The sequence below is a fragment of the Ochlerotatus camptorhynchus genome, unplaced genomic scaffold (genome assembly GCF_037179485.1).
Source record: "Ochlerotatus camptorhynchus isolate MF236.1 unplaced genomic scaffold, CSIRO-AGI_Acam_v1.1 ptg000663l, whole genome shotgun sequence".
Lineage (NCBI taxonomy): Eukaryota > Metazoa > Arthropoda > Insecta > Diptera > Culicidae > Ochlerotatus > Ochlerotatus camptorhynchus.
In genome coordinates, this window is record NW_027041142.1 from 357,412 (window position 1) to 378,823 (window position 21,412).

Consider the following 21,412-nt stretch of genomic DNA (forward strand, 5'->3'; position numbering starts at 1 on the left):
TTCCGCGCTGTCGAATGTGAAGCTGCCAACAATCCCGTTGCCGGAATTCGACGGAGATTTCAACGGATGGCTTACGTTCCATGACACATTCGTTTCGATGATCCATACATCGACTGAGATTTCTTGTGTGCAGAAGTTCCACTATCTGTGAGCTGCTCTAAAAGGAGAAGCCGCCAATCTGATCCAGTCAATCAACATCACCGCAAACAATTACGCCGTCGCCTTGCAGACACTAGTTCAGCGGTACTCGAACAAGGTTTTGCTCCGGAAGAAACACATTCGTGCCTTGCTAAAGCATCCGAAGATTCCGAACCATTCGGTCGAAGCACTGCACAGGATAGTCGACGAGTTCCAGTGACACACGAAGGTACTGGAACAGCTTGGAGAACCCGTCGAGCAGTTCAGTTCAATACTCATGAAGATTCTGGAGGACAAGTTGGATGATGCTTCCCTTGGCGCGTGGGAGGAATCCGTTTCGTCGGATGGGAATCCCACTTACAGGAAAATGATCGAGTTTCTGCAGAAAAGGACACGCGTGTTAGAGACGATTTTGATCAATCCAGCAGAGCTACCCCCGACTGAACATCAACGCAGCGACTGAGAGTTCATACAGAAAAGTTTTCCCGCTTGTGAAAAGCAGAAGTACCAGCTAATGAATAGTACCATATTCAACGGAATGGATGTATGTAATTGGTCGACTGAAGGTAGTGAGGCTCTGCAGCAACTGCTTCCGGAGTGATCACTTTGCTGGTGCTTGTCGTTCAAAGTTCAACTGTAAGCATTGTTCCAAGCGCCATCATTCCATGATTCATCCAGGCCCGGGTGAGACTCGTCAATTGGATACTGATGCACGCAATAGAGCTAATACATCCGCTAGCGATAATTCGACATCCATATCGAACCACTTAGTATCGGCTGCTGCTGCTGCTGTAACCCCCACTGAAATTCCGACGCAGTTTAACTCTGCTGTGAAAGCGGCCCACGCAAATTTCCATCTATCAACAGTTGTGCTGTTAGTCGTTGACGCCTAGGAGCATGTTGCCCGCGCCCTGTTGGATTCAGGATCTCAGCCCGATGCTATTAGCGAACGTTTATGCCAGCAGCTACACCTATCCTGCAATCTCGTAAACATCCCGATATCCGGCGTTGATAGCACGATTACAAATGCAAAGTATCAGGTACGCACCGAAGTCCGATCCAGAGTCACCAAATTCGGGTAAACGCTAGATTTTATGGAAGAAACAGCATACCCAAATGCTAGCAAGGCAGTCAAGACAAATGTCTACGTCGATGACTACATCGAAGGGGAGCTAACGCAGCTAATGTAGAAAGGAGGATTTCGTCTTCGCAAATGGGTGTCTAACTCGACGGAGGTGATGGCAAAAATTCCTCAGGAGCTTCTTGGAACACAGTCTCCACTCAAGTTTGATCCCGAAGAAACCATCAAGAAATAAGGAATTTGCTCGTATCCCCCGTCATCGTCCAGGCAAAGATCATGATGCAACATCTGTGGCTTCTCTCGTTGAATTGAGACGATCAGGTGCCTCCGAAGATGCAGCGCAAATGGGATAATTATTGCCAGCAACTTCCGAATCTGTCCTCCTTCCGAATTGACCGTTGTGCTTTCACACCGAACTTTAAACGTGCCGAAATCCACACGTTTGCTGACGCATCAGAGGCAGCTTATGGAGCCTGCGTGTACGTACGATCTAAAGCTACGGGCGGCAGCATCAAGGTGAGCCTAGTAGCGTCGAAATCAAAGGTAGCTCCACTGAAGAGACACAGACTTTATATGAGAAAATCATTCTCGCGATCGATGCCCAAATATCATCCAGTTACTTTTGGAACGACTCAACTGTAGTTTTGCAGTGGATGAAATCGCCCCCTCGAACGTGGAAGACGTTCGTCGCAAATCGTATCTCAGAGATACAATCAACCACTCACGGTTCCGAATGGTTGTACGTTTCTGGAGATCAAAATCCCTCTGATCTGGTATCCCGAGGAGTTTATGCGGACGAACTGCTGGACAGCGATACATGGAAGTACGGACCCAGCTAGCTACGAGAACCGAAATCATCGTGACCTATCCAAACGTACGAAAAAAGTCACCTTCCAGCGGACGAATTGGAGCAGAAGAAATCCACGATGCTTGCTGTTCTAACACCGTCACCTGCTCCGTTATTCCTGCGATACTCGAGGTACACACGACTGCAAATCCTAGTTGGATTTATTCAGTGATTTGTTCGAAATGCTCGATCTAATCCGGAGGAGCGATCGTTTGAAATAAATTAGAAGCTGAAGAATTAGTTGCTGCTAAGTTAATGTTGGCTTAATGAGTACTAAGTTAATGTTGCCAATGAGTAAGGAGCTGAAGCTGCTGCGAAAAGGTATGTCTGTTTCCTGCAAATCGAAGCTACGGCTACCTGTATGCACATGGCAACCTATTCCTGGATGCACATTGCATTATCCGTATCGGTGACCGGTTAAAGTTGTCGAACGAAACCTACAACGTACAACACCCAATGGTTCTTCCTGGTTTCCACCCTTTTACGAAACTTCTTATCAAGTACTATCACGAAAAGCTAATTCACGGAGGGATTGCCACGACCCTCGCCATCTTCTTCTTCTTATTCGCATTTCAAGCTTATTACGTAGCGCATATTAGCTTATTGCGTGCTCTCAACTAAGTGTTCTAAATGCACTTCTACAGTTATTAATTGAGAGCTTTCGATGCCAATACCAATGCATGAATTTGTGTGGCAAGCACAATGATACTCTATGCCCAGGGAAGTCGAGAAAATTTTCAACCCGAAAGATTCCCTCGACCGGACCGGGAATCGAACCCACCGCCTCCGGCTTGGTAATACCGTGCCTTTACTGACTAGGCTATGAGGCCCCGCCATCGTGAGGGATGAATTCTGGCCGCTCAGTGGTCGCAGAGCAGTACGTAGCGTCATCAGCAAGTGCTTCAGATGTCGTAAGGCAAGCTCTCGTCCAATAGAGCAACCAATTGAACAACTACCCACTGCTCGGGTTACCACAGGTGAAGCCTTCGCCTGCACCGGGGTGGAATACTGTGGACCAATCTACTTGAAGCCAGTACAACGTCCAGAAAAACTTACATCTGTGTCTTCGTCTGTCTAAGCACGAAGGCAGTTCATCTGGAGCTGCTGAGTGAGCTGTCTACCACCGCATTCCTGATGGCTTTGAATCGTTGCATCTGAAGGAGGAATAATCCGAAGCACATCTACTCCGATAATGGAACCAACTTTGTCGGTGCAAAAAAATTTCTTAATCAACTCTACACTATGGTGACGAACATAACCAAATGAAGAAGTAACTGGCTCAAGACGGAATACAGTGGCCCTTGATGCCCTCGTGCGCCAAATTTCGGTGGCCTTTGGGAGGCCGCTGTCAAAGTGGCCAAAAAGCAACTCGTGAGGCAGCTTGGCGACTCTCTACTGTCCTACGAAGAACTCAACACTGTACTCGTTTCGATATAAGGCAGTTCTGAACTCTCGTCCGCTCATGCCGTTGTCAGACGACCCCAATGATTGCAGTGCGTTGACCCCGTCTCACTTGCTCGTACGGAATATGATTCGATCGCTTCCTGAACCAGACTTCCAAAACGTGCCTCCGAACCGCCTTGGGCAGTATCAACGTCTTCAAGCGTACTCCCAAAGATTGTGGCACCAATGGCGGACTGAATACTTGAAGAAGCTTCAGTCACAATACAAGATCAACCCCAAGCAGTTCAAGAACGACGACTCTCTACCACCAGCTAGATGGCCTCTAGCACGTATCGTCAAGACCCATCCAGGACCAGAAGGAGTGACACGCGTGGTCACTGTGAAGACCTCCGGAGGAGAATTCAAGAGAGCTGTGGCGAAGATTTGTGCTTTGCCATGCACTGAAGATGAATCAACGGGTTGACATTGATTGGTTAGTTGTAGCTTAAGTATTAAGGTTTGAAAATGAATTCTCAAAGGTGGCCGGTATGGTAGGTTTCAAAACCGGATGCTCCCTGAAAAATGTAACTCTTTTGAAATATTTCATGCCACCCACCTTTTTCTCATCATAAAACGGCTGTGATGACAGTTATGCTGTTGTTTACCTCCCGCTGAAATTCAGTTGGTGTAGCACCGTAGATTTTCTATTGTAGTTTTTTTCTTTTGTAGCCGTTAAAGTGTTCTTCCGGTTCCACACAGTAAAAAGCCCAGTTGACACAGTTGGAGGTTGCTCAGAGAAGGAAGAGATTTTGAAATTCCATCCCAAAGGAAAACAAACCGAAAATCCCAATCCCGAAGATAAGACCCAACAATTTCTGCGATATACAAACATATACAGCTATTCCATAGCAAAACGATTTGTTAACAGAATTGCGTAAAAATTGGTAGTTTTGATACATATCGCAAAATATTACACCTTTTTTTTTAAATTTTGTCATTAGGGTGGCCATTTCCATGTTAGAGTGGTCCAAAAATGGTTTTTTTTTTCTTCAAACATATTTTTTTGATTGATGATATTTGAACCACTGACTGATTTCAAAGATCAAAATATCAAAGGAGTAGGTAATTAAAAATACTAAAAGGATTTTGTATTGAAAACTATTGATTCCATTTGTTTTTTATGGTGTTCATGGTTTGTAGACAGAGGGCACAATATGTTTTTTTTTCATAAAAAGTTAGGCTTTTCTACAGAACATATTAAGAATCCGCAATGTGTTTTCCTTTTTCTTTTTGGAGTTATACTTTTTTGAAGTTATCAAGTTTTGGGTTTTCGCTCAATACTCCTATGCAACTAGACTACCATGCATTTACATTGATTTACAGCCACTGTAACATGGTCACAATGATGTACCCAATGAATCGTTTTGCCTAAGTAGCAATTTGGTTTTATTACAGTCTTCAAGACCACGATTAAGACTAGAAAAATGCTATAAAATCATGATAAAACCTGCGATGTTACTTGAGCACTCTAATTGCTTCGTAGAGCCCCATTAAAGCATATAATTGTGTAATCAAAATATGAATGATTATCCGAATTGTTATGGTGTTAAAATTTTCATATTAAACAGGCTCATAGAAATCTTGTTTGATGTCTAGACTGATTTGTTAAACCCTTAGTACTTTGTGGATCCTCATAAAATCATGTGAGATAACTGAGTTAACAAAACATCTTAGATTTTATAAATCATAGCGGAGATCTGATCATGAAGTTCTACAGACTGAAAAGTATTGTTCAATGATTTAAATAAATGTAAGAACCGGTAAACGTCTGTGGAAATCCCATGGGATGGGATACATAGTTAACACTCCAAGCACGATAACTCGGTAAAATGTGTAACGGCAATCTTTCAATATTTGAAAAATCATAGCTCAGCCATTAGTGCAATTTTAAACGGGTGTTTTCGAAATCGGGAATAAACTAAAGTGGGTGTTGTCAAAACCGGGAAGGCACTGTAATCTACATTTTAAGTAGTTTTATAAAAATACCGTGGTGCTCTATCAGTTTCATGAGTTGACCTTTTTCAAATGTGTTCAAAATTTATCTAACTTTTCAGAGATCAAAAATCCGAATTCATTCCGATAAGCCGTTAAACAATGGTTTCGAAAAACCGTGGAGCCCTGCGATCAATTTCATGCATTGACCATTTTTACGGATGTTCCGGACCAAGAAAACAACAGAGCCCTAGGGTCAGTTTCATGTTTTGGGTCACAACTAAGAACTAATTTTGATGTGGCGTCTATAAGTGGTTTAGAAAAAGCGCAAAGCTCTAACATCAGTTTCAAGAATTTACCATTTTAAATGATGTTCCAGATTTTTATGGAGAACCATTCCGTGGGACCAAGTGTCCATTTTTCAGTCTCAACTCCGAATGAATTCTGATAAGACGTCTATAAGTGGTATCAAAAAAACGGTGGAGCCCTAAGATCAATTTCATGCATTGACCATTTTTTCCGACGTTAATTTGCCAGTCAACAACCAAGCCTTAGGTTCTATTTCCTGCTTTGACAATTTCAAAGGATGTCTCGGATCTTCAGGAAAACTATTCCATGGTCCGCATGGTCTAGTTTTGGGTCACAACTACGAATTCATTTTGATATAGCATATTTAAGTCGTTTGGAAAAAAAAACTGTGGAGCTCTAGCATCAGTTTCTTGCAGTGATGGCATAATCCTCACTCAAATGATTTTGTTTCGCTCTCAAGAGCTCCCAATATCACGCATGATATTGGAATAAAATATCAAGCATGATATTGTTTTTACAAGCTCCTTTGATATTGCGAGACTATTCAGAACATGTAAAATTGTAGCCACGAGTTGACTTATCACAAAAATGATTCCTTTGCACATCGTTTTCTTAGAAAGAGAAAGCATAGTTTGCTATCTTTCTTTACGCTTCACAGATGGCAGACACGAAGTTACTGCTGCCAGCAGTGATGGAAGTTTCGTTTCGTGTTCGGATGTACAGCAAAAATCTTGAAGCTCAAACTCAACACAGTTTGGTGAGAATTGTAGCCGGGGAGTTTTGTTAGCATGATATCATAGCAACCGTATCACAGCTTGTAATATCATCGGCTGTTGTTTGCGTGTTGAGTTTTTGGTCTACGATACTCAAATGAGATTATGCACATTGGTGAGATTAGATCTTTTGATATTTTCACAACACTGGTTTCTTGAACTGACAATTTTAAAGGATGTTCCAGATTTGTTCGGAGAAGCATTCCGTAGTGCCCTGTTTCCATTTTTCTCAACTATGAATTCATTCTGAGAAGACGTCTATAAGTTATTTCGAAAAAATCCGTGGTGCTGTAGAATCAGTTTCATGAATTGACTATTTTTACGGATGTTCCAGGTTTTTCAGATTCTTCAGAGATCACAACTCCGAATTCATTCTGATCAGACGTCTATAAGTGGTTTCGAGAAAACCGCGGATGCCTAGGGCCAGTTGCATGCATAGACAATTTTTATGTATGGAAAACTATTCCGTGGTCCCCAGGGTCCATTTTTGGGTCACAACTAAGAATTCATTTTCATATGGCATCTATAAGTTGTTTAGAAAAAAAAACCACAGAGTCCATTTTCTAGCCCCATTCATTCTGATTCGAATTCATTCTGATAAGACGTCTAAAAGGTGGGTCGAAAAATCCAAGGAGCTGTAGGATCAGTTTAATGAATTGATCATTTTTATTAATGTTTCGGATCTACTGGAGGACCATATCATGGACTCCAGGGTTCATGTTCCGGCTACAACTCCAAATTCATTCTTACGTCTATATGTCAAGAGTTCTCCAGAATCAAGATCCGACAATTTTTACGGATGTTTTTAGCGTCCGTTTTCGGATCAAAAATATGGATTTATAGACGTCTGTAGGATTGCATCCATTAATTACGTAACGATAAAGATCGAAATTTTTGACCCCCTTTGTAATAAAAATTACGAGGAAAGTAACCTCCTCACATTTAATGAAATTCAGCTTTTTCAATAAATATTTAGATATGATCATAACTTCTTCATTTCTTCTTTGCAATGATAAGTACATACCTGCAAAAAGCTCAAGATAGAAAATTTAAACACATCCATTTTGCAAGCAAGATTTTGTGGTGATATGTTTTGATCTGTATTTTACTTTAAATGAAAATAATTAAAAATCGTTATTTTATTTTTTTTTCTTCCCTCTGCTCCCTTATGTAACCATTCGTAACGATATAGGTAATTCCCTTCCCATCCCAAAAAGCGTTACGCGTTAAGCGTTGTCATACAATCAATTATGGCCCAACTATGATTGTAAAATTCGGACCCTAGAGTTCCACTGTTTATTTTTTTACAACCACTTAGGCAGCGTAACGCTTATAGGGAGGGAGAGGGGGTCTCCTATACCGTTACGAATAGTTACTTAGGGGAGGGGAGGAATGAAAATAATTCTTTTTTGAATGTATGACAAAAGGTCGAACGTACAAAAGGTCGAAAGACAAAAGGTCGAAAGACAAAAGGTCGACAGACAAAAGGTCGAAAGACAAAAGGTCGAAGTCGACAGACAAAAGGTCGAAAGACAAAAGGTCGAAGTCGAAAGACAAAAGGTCGAAAGACAAAAGGTCGAAAGACAAAAGGTCGAAGTCGAAAGACAAAAGGTCGAAAGACAAAATGTCGAAAGACAAAAGGTCGAAAGACAAAAGGTCGAAAGACAAAAGGTCGAAAGACAAAAGGTCGAAAGACAAAAGGTCGAAAGACAAAAGGTCGAAAGACAAAAGGTCGAAAGACAAAAGGTCGAAAGACAAAAGGTCGAAAGACAAAAGGTCGAAAGACAAAAGGTCGAAAGACAAAAGGTCGAAAGACAAAAGGTCGAAATACAAAAGGTCGAAAGACAAAAGGTCGAAAGACAAAAGGTCGAAAGACAAAAGGTCGAAAGACAAAAGGTCGAAAGACAAAAGGTCGAAAGACAAAAGGTCGAAAGACAAAAGGTCGAAAGACAAAAGGTCGAAAGACAAAAGGTCGAAAGACAAAAGGTCGAAAGACAAAAGGTCGAAAGACAAAAGGTCGAAAGACAAAAGGTCGAAAGACAAAAGGTCGAAAGACAAAAGATCGAAAGACAAAAGGTCGAAAGACAAAAGGTCGAAAGACAAAAGGTCGAAAGACAAAAGGTCGAAAGACAAAAGGTCGAAAGACAAAAGATCGAAAGACAAAAGGTCGAAAGACAAAAGGTCGAAAGACAAAAGGTCGAAAGACAAAAGGTCGAAAGACAAAAGGTCGAAAGACAAAAGGTCGAAAGACAAAAGGTCGAAAGACAAAAGGTCGAAATACAAAAGGTCGAAATACAAAAGGTCGAAAGACAAAAGGTCGAAAGACAAAAGGTCGAAAGACAAAATATCGAAAGACAAAAGGTAGAAAGACAAAAGGTCGAAAGACAAAAGGTCGAAAGACAAAAAGTCGAAAGACAAAAGGTTGAAAGACAAAGGGTTAAAAGGCAAAAGTTCGAACAACAAAAGGTCGAACGACAAAAGGTTGAAAGACAAAAGGTCGCAAGACAAAAGATCGAAAGACAAAGGGTCAAAAGGCAAAATCGAAGGTACAATAGGTCGAATGGACAATAAGTTGAATTATGAGAAAATGGACAAATGGTCGAATGGACACAATGTTTAATGGATAAAAGGTCGAATGATGAGAAGAAGGACAAAAGGTCGAATGATTCAAAGAGAGACAAAAATTCGAACGATTTCAAAAGTGGAAAAATAAAAAAGGTCGAATAGGGAAAACGTCGTATGAATCCAAGGTACAAAAGGTCAAATGGACAAAATGTCGAATGATGAGAAGAGGGACAAAAGGTCGAATGAAAAAATACGCCGAATGATTCAAAGAGGGACAAAAGGTCGAATGATGGTACATTTTGTTGTGAAACCCATTTGGCCAGATGGTAAATAGTGGAAAGATAAAATGACAGACTTGAGACACCGTTACGTTGAATCTTAAAAGCCTAATAATCAAAATTGATTTTTTTTTTAATTCTAGTCACTTTAACGCTCTTGGGTCATTCGTGACTCGTCCTGGGATAAGATTTGAACTTGTGACTTTGGCGTGAGAGGTATGGATGGTAACTACTACGCCCTGGTAGCCCTCGATAATCGATAGAAATTTTGGATAAATGAGGAACGAGCAGTGATGAAAAGAAAGATAACTATTGATAATGCAACCCTAGCTTTCAGTGTTAGTGTTAGTGATTGGGGACTCGCAACAAGTGCTAGATATTTTGCGATCGGTCACTTTCACAACGGTTCGCGCAACTGGCCACGGCACCATTATGATCGCGCACAGATAGGACCCGATTTTTACGTTGTGCAAAAAAAAAACTATGCAATCTGCAATAAACTTGTAAACCTATTGATTCAACATCAGCTTGAAAAAAACACACAAGTTCTGCCAATATGAATACTGTTCCGAACGATTCAACCAGACTAACCAGAGCTGACAAGAAAGAATGAGCTGAGATGAAAAGAAGGAAAACTAATGATAATGGGATCTTGAAACCATAATAACTTTATTATTTGAAAGAACTGTGCTTGTCTGTAAAATATTTAATTTTCTATTATTGTCTTAAGATAACTGTGCATCTCTTGTATTGTTTTTCCTCCCTGTGCCATTTGACCTTTTTTCCATTCGATCTTTTGTTCCTTTTTCGACCATTCGACCATTTGTCAATTCAACCTTTTGCCTCATTTCTAATTATTTTACCTTTTGTCCATTTAACCTTTTTTTTCCATTCGACCTTTCTTCAATTCGACATTTTCCTCTTTCAACCTTTTGCCAATTTGACCCTTTGTCCATTCGTCTTTTGTCACTTTTTGTCCCTCTATGGGTTTGTGTAACGAGATGAACTAGCCATTGTGCTAAAATCTCGCTTATAAAGCTTAAAAAAACTCTTTGGGCCATTCGACCTTTTTTCCATACGATCTTTTGTCAATTCGACCTTTTATCCCATTTGAACCCATTTGACCTTTTGTCCTCCTTATCATCATTCGATCTTTTGTCCCCCTTCGCATCATCCGACTTTTTGACAATGCGACCTTATGTCAATTCGACCTTTTTTCTCTTCGACCTTTTGTACCTTCAGTATTTTCTACATTCGACTTTTGTCATTCAACGTTTTGTCTTTAAACGATTTGTCCCGCAACCCCCCAATTACCTTAAATCCCATATGCTACATGTGTTCGTTAATGCCAATGTCCCTATAAACCATGCTATAGGAATCTTGGCCGTATTTATCGAAATTGTGTGTGAGGTACATTCGCATTTATGGTCAAAAGGCTATTATTATATTAATTTTAGAGTCGAACGTTTTGAATCTACGTTCATCAATAACGCTACTTCGTAACGGCTACTTTCATTCAATCCATCAGCGTATCCCAACAGATACTTCATAGATGCAAGATATAGTGCATTCAACAGATCTTTAGTGACTATAACAACACTAGTTTTACATTTTAGCAATAGATAGGATAGATCCACCAAAACGTCATAGTTCAACGACTTCACTGAATTTTCTCAAACCATTTATTATTGATTTAGCTCTTTATCACAATTGATCGAACCACACTCGAGAGATCAATTTTCGAAAAGTATTTAAAAAAAAAAGATTAATAGATTCTACACTACATAGAGACCGATAGAACCCTAGTGAGATGAGTAAAACTTAGGACTATTACAACCCGAAACAGGTACAAGTAGCTGGTTATGACCTAGTTTACCCACCCACCCCCGTGCAATAGTCGAGCTAGTTGAAGTCCTTCTCTCCAGTCCTCCGGCACACTGTGATTGCTGAGAGTGCAACGGAAGAAATCTTAACTGTCCAGACCACACTCGATCACTCACCGGATGTAGTGCACCATGAGAAAGGAGGAGTCCTCTATAGGAGTATATGTTTTTAATAATCTTACATTTCTTATCTTTTACCTACTTACAATTAGATCAGAAATAACGTTTATTCGCTGGTCTTGGCGCCAGCTTTTCACTAGTTTCAGTTTGTTTTCTCTAATCAAGGAAAGGATTTCAATTGAAGTTTGGCTATCGATGAACAATCAAAAACAAACAAGCTAAAATTGAGATTGTTTGCTTGGAAAATTCCATTTTTGTACAGATTTGCATCCCTTGTTTATGCTTTCACAGTCCCTCGTTTATTAGATTCGTTACTGATCGTCCTTTATTCTAGATAACAGTTAGCAGTTTAACTACAAGTGATCGTATAGAGTTTCCCTTTTAATGCTAGTTTTTTTTAAAGTAGTTTTCGGTTAGTTCCAGTTGATTGGAAACAAATTTCCTTTATCTCATTAGATATTTTTGAAATAGTTTAGAGCTACAAAAAATCGCCCACATTAATCTTAAAGAAGAAATTAAAAACAAACTATGCTACTAGTTTTGCTTTGCGAAAGGAATGGCTCGGATTTGCATTTTAATGTTTGCAGCAATTCCTTCCGCAAAGGCTGTACCATTTGCAAATAGCTTAAATACAAAAAAATTGCGGCCAAGAGTCGAACATAAACGCCTTTAGCACACAGCCTTCTCAGCAATACCCAAGTAACATAGCCCAAATCGAAGCTTACACCACATAACACACTTGAACACAACTTGAATGGCAACACAATCCTTTTAACTATAAAGAACCCTTAATGCATTCACTGAAGCATCCTAGATGTGATTACTAATGTATTTTCCGTTCATCCGGCGCATCCCGACGACAATTGGATTGATTGATGGTCGTGTGCAGATGTGCAACGGGCGAGTCGTGGCCGAACATTATGCTGGCATGTCTCAAAGGGAGACCCTGTGACCCGAGAGCAGGCAAATCGAACGAAACCTGCGGATCGACACTGGCCTATGCGTACTTTGTGTCGTTTATCTTCTTCTGTTCGTTTCTCGTAAGTATCGCAAAGCACTAATACCAAAAATAGACATGATTGTACAAACGTTGTTCTCCTTAGTACGTTTAATCGACATACTAGATTCAAGGAGTAGGGTAAGTGTATCAGTATTGGCCATAGGTTCCTATTTTGGCCATGCCTCAGAAAAACGATGCAATCGCAATCTTCGTGCGATGAATATGATTTGAACTTGTAAAAAAAAACGTTAAAAATCGTCAAAACATGGCCTAAATAGGAGCATAGCCAATATAGGAGCGTTTCCCCTACATGTACTTTGCAACGTTGGTGCGTGTCTGTCAAATAATATAAGTAATTTGTCTGCCTCGATAACCATTTGTCTGTAGGGTAGAGCGCTACTTCGTCGTAATCGCCCATTTCCGTTCTATCTATCAGAAATGATCAATAATATCAATGATTTTACCGTGCACAAATCAACAATAGGTTTATACCGATGCGTTAATTCATTAGCTACAACATTAATCCTATTAGAGCGCATTGTATTAATATTTACGCTCATTGTTCTCAAAACAAAAGAAGCGCGCCTAGCGAATCCCCCTTTTCTCCGTTATCCGTAGGACGAAGAAAATCTAATGGCGTTTCAATGCGTTAGGACGGAATTGAAACTCGTAGAACGAATTTAGAATCAAGAAGCACTATTATATTTTGATCAATATCTCAACAACTCTTTATCAACTCCAACGGTACGAATGGAAAGGTGAATAAATTTAAAAGTCATCTTTGACAGAAATATTCCATTTTTTGTTCAAACCCGTTCAAAAAAGAGAGGTAAAGCGCGGGTTGTGCTTAGTAGGACGGAAGTTAGATCAAAAACCCTACCTCTAAAATAAAGCTAAGTTCATTGCAAAAATTCTTCAAAACGGAAAATTCGAAATATGTCTTAACTCAGGCTTGCCTAACCTCCTCGAACTCAGATTATGCCGTATAGCTGGTCATTAATCGTGAGCTAGTTCATCCGTAACATATAAAGAGCAATGATGTCAAATCCAAAGAGCGTAAAAGAGCTCAAGCTCAGATTGATGCTCAAGCTGGACTTCCACAAACACGTATCACGTTGAACTTCGGGATGGACTCGGTGAAAGCGTAAAGGGTGTCCACGATGAAATTGCCACACACAAAATTGATTCGCAAAATTCGAGTTTTCATCCGATTGCCATCAAATTTTCAGGGATTGAGAAATAACTATTAAACTTCATTTTACCATTTTACTCGTATTTTATTTACAGTCCATACGCAAATGCCAGCACCTTGGCCTTAACCCCGGCCATAAGATTCTGCACAACCTGTGAATCAACCGTTTTTTGCATGTAAACCCATACTTTCTTCAGTTCCTCGACTGTCTTCACTGCCTTAGGTCGTTTAAGAAGGTGCTGTTTCATAATCGCCCAGTACTTCTCGATGGGGCGGAGCTCCGGAGTGTTGGGAGGGTTGAACATTTTCGGCACGAAATTGACCTTATTGTCCGCATACCACTTCAGCACGTCCTTGGAGTAGTGGCATGAGGCCAAATCCGGCCAGAAGATTGTTGGGACGTTGTGGGCCTTCAGGAGAGGAAGCAGCCGCTTCTGGAGGCACTCTTTTATGTACACCTGTCCGTTCATCGTGTCCTGGGTCACGAAAGGTGCACTCCGCTTCCCGCACGTGCAGATGGCTTGCCAAACCAGGAATTTCTTCGCAAATTTGGACATCTTCTGAGTGCGGACATGCTCCGGAACGCTGAACTTATCCTTGGCCGTGAAAAACAGGTTGCCGGGGATCTGTTTGAAGTCGGCCTTCACATATGTTTCGTCGTCCATGATGCAGCATTCAACTTTCGTCAGCATGTTGAGGTACAACTTCCTGGCACGGGTTTTGGTGGACTTGTTCTGCTTCTCGTCGCGATTATGGGCCTTTTGCACCTTGAACGTTCGAAGCCCAGCCTTAGTTTTGGCCTTCTGGACAAAACTTCGGCTTAGGTGCAGCTTCTTAGCCACATCCCTAACGGAGACGTTCGGATTTCGGTTGAAGGCCCCAACTACGCGGTTGTGATTTTTGGTGTTGTACGGAATACTTTTTCCTTCACTTCTGGGCTTCCGATCGGTGGTCAACCGTTCCTCGAACCGCTTAATCACTCGCGACACCGTGGAATTCGCGATTCCCAACGTTTTAGCGATGGAACGATGCGAGAGATCCTTGTTCTCGTGATGAATGCGCAAGATTTTATCACGCACGAGCTGTTCTTTCGACTCCATTTCCGCGAGTTTTGATCACAGGACTTTAAAACTTGCAGGATGTAAATAATGCACTATGAACTAAATCCACCCAAATTTTCATTAAATTCTACCCAACGGTTAAAAAGTTAGAGCAATTTCATAGTGTGGCAATTTCATCGTGGACACCCTTTAAATATTGAGCTTCGTTATGCATTCGGAGAGAGCACGCACGGCCTTTGATTGATGCACGGTTATTCCATTCAACATTATGATACACAACAATACACCAATGGCCAATCCCAGAGATTGATATTTTTTAACTTCGGGACCACTTTTTGGGTTACGTAAACTCAGTCACAAAAATCTTTGATCGTTTTTCTCCGCTAAGTGCTTTATGAGTGGATAATCGAAATTATATTTCTGGCTTAGAATGTACGAGGGAAAAACTAGTAAAAGCACTAATTACTCCGTTCATGTATTATCCCTTGGTGATGTTTTTGTATTCTCCTGTTGCCTTTGTGTTAATGTGTTAATGTTAATTCATTCAATTCGCAACCGTCGCAGCACACACGGTAGCTCGGAAATCTTTCTTGACCAAAAGCGAAATAGGCGGAACAACCCAACGTAAGCAATTGCTTTAATCACACAATTCTCTAGAATCAAAACACTACCACGTAAACTAAAATAGCCATTCGATAAAGGAAGTTTGGTTTATGTGCAACTCATACATGATAGATAGCGTAGAAGTTTCTATCTCCGACTCTATGTATGTATTCCCGGCATAGTTCAATATCTCTTGAATCTCAACTGGGATTTTAGTTTTTGACGCAAGAGTTGATCCACTATACAATGACGAGACAGTTGAAATGTCGAAATTGTGGTTCAGTTTACAAACACGGGAGTTATTCTGCTTTGCCTAAAATAGAGGCGTTGGATAACAATACAAACTTTTTTTTTTTTTGGCGGAAGCGAAAGTGAGGATAACAATCTTCGCCTTTGGAAAGTGTGCGTGTTATAAACGTCAGAAAGGTCAATACGTACCATAATGTTTTTTTTTTTTTTTCATTGCTTGGTTGTGCGCTTCTTTCTCGAATACAATACAAAATAACTCATTCATGCACACTGGGAGAAGCCATCAAGAGCCAAGCTCTCTACGAATACATCACGAAGCTCCAAGTTTACTGCAATGCGCGAAGTTAAAATGCCTGCTCGGAAGGCAGAGTCGATGTACACCCGAGAACGAGCTCCGCATCCCTCTCAGCGATGCGGGTTGGCAAGAGCCCAGCTCGAGCATCAAGTATAGCTCCGTGAGAGCAAAATAGATTATCATCAAAATATACTAGAGCTCAGCTTATTGATGACTCTTGATGGAGCTTTTGGCAAGCCTGCTCAAATAAAAGGCAGGCATATCAAAAAGAATTTAGCATGCAAACATGTCAAAAAAAAATCGTTTCGATGAATAATCAAGATTGCAAAAATTGCCCGGTGTCATATAGGTTAAAAACACTAAGTAAAAGTAAAAGAAGAAAAAAATTGTTTTGTATCAGTTTTTAATGAACATATTCATTTAAGCGAAAGCAGAGGTGAGAACTAAAACCACAAGCCGTTAAATGATAATTTTGAACATCATGTTTCATGTTTTCTAATGTTAATAATTTCAAATTAAAAGAAAGGTGTGTTCATGTGGTGTCCATTCTATTTTTAGATATAGCGCAGTGGGAGCATTTTATTGATTAAAGTTATTAATGTTCTTAACAAAAGAGTGTATTTAGCGGTTATATCGTTTATTCACTAATTCGATAATCGCTTAATATCACTATAGGTAAATTGACTAAAAACCAAAACCTGATAATGAAACATTATTACCATTGTTCAATAGCCTGGTAGTGACTTATGTGTCAACTTTTCAGAAGTCATTCGCTAGAAAACCATTCCTCAGAATGAATTATTTTCTAGAAAACCAATTTCCCAGAATAGACCATTCCTCAGGAAAAAATCTCATTTCAAATCATGAAGTTCTTGAAAAATTAAATTTTATCAAAAAGTTTTTGACCGAAAAATCATCTTCATTCTGTCCGAAAAGAACACATTTTTTCGAATTTGCAATTAAAGATTTCAACAATTTTTGCCAGAAATTATTAATTATTTGCTTGGACGTTTGTTCTAAAGTCTCAACATTCGAAATTCTATGTCCCTCGGTAGTACCAACCGGTGGATGATGATGATGATGGTCCCACCTCTTACCCCTACAAAGGTTTGAGCTGGACGATTTATCTTTAAGATAATTAAGTATGACATTTTAACCAGGTTGGCAAACAAAATCGAACTGGTTTCAGTTACAAATATAAATTCCCTCTAGAGTTTACAGTTGCTTCACAGCGATATAAATGTGGAAAAGCTCAGGCGTTCACCTCTTAGTTCGCCTTTTTGTCCACCTAAAATATTCATAAGTATAACAAGCAATCAAAAGTTCATGAACAATCAACAAAGCGTCCTATTACACTAGCAACCCCGCAATCTGATGCTATCATAATTTTCAGCAATGTCAGGAATGCTCACGAACCCCCAACATTTGCCAGAAAACTTACTACTAACTCAAGGTATCATCCAAATAAGCTTCAAAATTGCTTTTTTTTTATCAAATATTAAATTCAGTCCTCTATATCCGTAATACGCGCGCGAGGCTCAAACCTTTGTAGACTACTTTTTTTTTACTACTACTATTAAATCAAAAATCCATCATCACCATTGTGGCGAACAAAATAGTTTTTGCAGTGCTACAATAATTATTGAAAAGTCGTTATAACAGATATCCATACAAAATAATCCGTTATAAATAACTTCGTCAAGATACATAATTTGTCAATTCATAAAAAAAAATCACTGGATAACCGTTCAAAAGACAGTTTTAACGTGTGACATGCAATGTCTCTTAAATTCTGCTAATGTTGTTGCACGTTTAATGTGTCTAGGCATCGAATTGAAAACATTTATTGCTTTAAAATATAATGAATTCTGTGAAGCACAAGTCAAGAAATGTGGTGTTCTTATTTCATCCGCGTTTCCAGTATTATATCTATGAAAGTCACTTCCTCTTTCAATTCGATCACACAAATATCGAGGCAACAAACCGTTAACTACTTTGAAAATGAACACCATAGTCAAATATACAATTCTTTGCTTCACCGACGATCATTGTAAGGCGTCTAGCATCAAAGTTGAGGAAGTGAATCTATTACATCTCGAAATCAAATGCATTATTTTATTCTGCAAGCGCTGTAATCTCGATATTTGTGTTGCATTGGACAGAAATAAAATGGATGGGCAAAAGTCTAAATGAGGAGAGATGATTGATTTGTATAGCTGTATTTTACTGGCAATAGCTAAATCGATTTTCAATCGACATAGAATTCCATACTTCTTGGCAATTTTCTTGATGACATTGTCAATGTGAGAGTTGAACTTAAGTTTGTCATCAATAATCACGCCAAGATATTTAATCTCCTGAACGCGATCAATAGTCTCATCATCAATTACAACAGAGACGTTCTCATTTAATCGATTCCACGAAATTACCATAAATTTAGTTTTACTTGTATTCAATTTTAACTGCTTACAATAACACAGTATCATCTGCAAAAAGATTAATGTCGCAAAACCGTAAAACACGTCGCAAGTCATTAATGTACATAATAAATAAAAGGGGCCCTAATACACTTCCCTGGGGCACTCCAAGGTTATTCCCCACGAGACTGGAAACAGAATCATTAAAAACAGTCCGTTAAGTTCTGTCAGACAAATAGCTTTCAAACCATTTATATGCAGTACTCGTAATTCCAAAGCGCTTGATTGTACTTAACAGTAAGGGCCTAGAAATTGTTTCAAAAGCGCGTTTCCGATCCAAAAAACAGCAACAAACGTATCTTTACGCTCCAAGTTGTCTTTCCACTTTGCTAACACCAAATTCAATGCAGTTTCACAAGAATGACCTTCCCGATATCCAGATTGTTCTGGTATCAACAAAGAGTTACTATTCAAACACTCCAATAGCTGGCCTTTAACAACAAGTTCTGAAATTGCCTCTAATGTGTGCAACATGTTGATGGGACGAAATTCTTCGGCTTTAATCGTTCCAGCAACTTTTTGAATAGGAACCACTAAGGATTCCTTCCAAATTTGTGGCACATGTCCATTATGCAATGATTTATTAATAAGGCCCAGAAAGATGTGGCCAATGACATGAAAGCAATCTTGAATAACTCTAGCATTAACATTATCTACTCCAGCCGATTTTCCTGATGAAAAACAAATAACTCTAAGTTCATCTAATGTAATTGGGTGAAAAACTTCAAATCTACAACTACTATTAACTGGCTGTATTATTTCGTCAGGTTCATCGACCAATTTAATACATTGATCAATCAATGAAACACTGTTTACGAAATAATCATTAATCTTAGCTGCAATTACTTGTTCTGACTGTTCTAATGTGCCATTAAAAGTTATGGACCGCGGTTTGCAATTACTAGGTTTTAATAAAGATTTCAAAATTTTCCATGACTCTTTGCTGTTATTTTGATGCTGATCAATCTTCCTTTGAACAAATTCACAACGAGTTTTCTTTATCGCTTGTGAATACTTATTACGCCCGATTGTGTACCTAGTCCAATGATTGTGGAAACTAACGATTTTAAATTGGCTCCATTAACGTGCCCCATTCTAGTTGAAATTCTAGTACTACACTATGTTTGTTTTGATTTGCTATGAAAGTTTGACAGACAAAATGAGGGGTTCGTGGATTTCTTATGTTTCGAGGGGTGCATTGATTAGCTTGGGACCGAAGAGAGTACCAGAGTTGAGCCAAAAAGTTGAGCACGTTTCTTCGGGACCTTCTGGTCTTAGATTTAGCTCCATGGTAGTACCATTAATCAAAGTGAACTTAAGTGCTGATTAGACAAAATTGAATTGCAAATCGAGCTTCATTGAATTTTAGATGGTTTTGAGCTTCACTGGTATAGTTTTGTGTGAAAATAGAAAATAAAAATAAAAAAAAATCAGTTCAGACATGAAAAAGTTTTTGTTAGAATGTTTTTCCTTCATAGTGCCCATCTCGCGATGCATGGACGGTTGGTAGTAAACAAAATTACCTACTTTGATTATATGTTTAGTATTACTTCTGCGTGAAGTCAACGATTTACATAGTTGAAGATGCTAATTTCGAATAACTGACTAAAGGGGTAATTTTTATACGATAGATGAGGAGGAGATGAAAGTATAGAATTGATAGTTCTGTTTTAGAGTACGGCAGTGTGAAAATTGCTTGTAGAGAGTAGGACAGCGAGCTAGGACAACTTTTAAGGAAGGTACAAATTGGTTTTATCATCTCTCTTTACCAAACTCCCCCTTTGGAGAGGGATGGTGAGGGGTGTACCCCCCACCCCCCGTGTCCCTCTCCAAAGGGGAAGTTTGGTAAAGAGAGATGATAAAACCGATTTGTACCTTCTTAAAAGTTGTCCTAGCTCGCTGTCCTACTCTCTATATGCAATTTTCACACTGCCGTACTCTAAAACGGAATTCTATACTTTCATCTCCTCCTCATCTTCTACCACTTAAGTCTGTTATTTGAAATTAGCATCTGAGTCAAAATTCCTGAAGTGGACCACTGATTTTTCACAAATCATTGGATTCCATTCAAAATACGTCTATATATTGCTCTTACCACGACAAACAATAACCCAAAATATTTCGGCAAAATTCGCATTTAAACAAAAGTTATAAACAATTAAGTTTTTTTGACCCTTTTTCGAAAAAAAATCTTATCTCTAGATCGGGCCAATGAATTTATCTCCAGTTTTGATATAATCACAAGAAGACATGTTTCTTCCAAAATCACTAAAATTTATTCATCAAAAATGTAATTTGTTTATAATAATTACAATTTTTTATAAGCAAATGCAATTTTTATGGTGTTCCCCGCACGATACAAGATTGATTTTTTTTTAGAATTGTTCCTTGACTTTTTTCCCATACAGAACCGTTTCAACATTTTTGTCACCAGTATTGGGAGCCGAGTTATAGCAATTTTTGTAACGCGCTGCACCAAGCGCACGGCGCCGCGTCGCGCCGCTCGCGCGTTCACGCATCGGGAAAGACGAAACGAGGAAACGAGTTCGGACCAAGAGCGCGTAGCGACTCGCTTCGCGCGCGAGCGGCGCGTCGCGGCGCCGTGCGCTTGGTGCGGCGCGTTACAAAAATTGCTATAACTCGGCTCCCAATACTGGTGACAAAAATGTTGAAACGGTTCTGTATGGGAAAAAAGTCAAGGAACAATTCTAAAAAAAAATCAATCTTGTATCGTGCGGGGAACACCATAAAAATTGCATTTGTTGATAATAAATTGTAATTATTATAAACAAATTACATTTTTGATGAATAAATTTTAGTGATTTTGGAAGAAACATGTCTTCTTGTGATTATATCAAAACTGGAGAAAAATTCATTGGCCCGATCTAGAGATAAGATTTTTCGAAAAAGGGTCAAAAAAACTTAATTGTTTATAACTTTTGTTTAAATTCGAATTTTGCCGAAATATTTTGGGTTATTGTTTGTCGTGGTAAGAGCAATATATAGACGTATTTTGAATGGAATCCAATGATTTGTGAAAAATCAGTGGTCCACTTCAGGAATTTTGACTCATCTTCAACTATAATTACCTACGTTGAGGCAAAGTTTCATTCAAATCTAACTAGGCAATTTTTTTAAATCGACTTCAATCTTTAAACATTGATTT

The 21,412-nt window shown here is 39.3% G+C and overlaps 1 protein-coding gene across 3 annotated transcripts in view; it reads left to right on the forward strand.

Moving 5' to 3' along the window:
- cac (cacophony) overlaps positions 1–21,412 on the forward strand; it is a 435,895-nt gene that overhangs the window by 313,731 nt on the left and 100,752 nt on the right. For all 3 annotated transcript variants that reach the window (XM_065237935.1, XM_065237936.1, XM_065237937.1), the window contains exon 25: positions 12,259–12,409. In XM_065237935.1, coding sequence (XP_065094007.1) covers positions 12,259–12,409 — 151 coding nt within the window. The remainder of the gene's footprint in view (positions 1–12,258; positions 12,410–21,412) is intronic.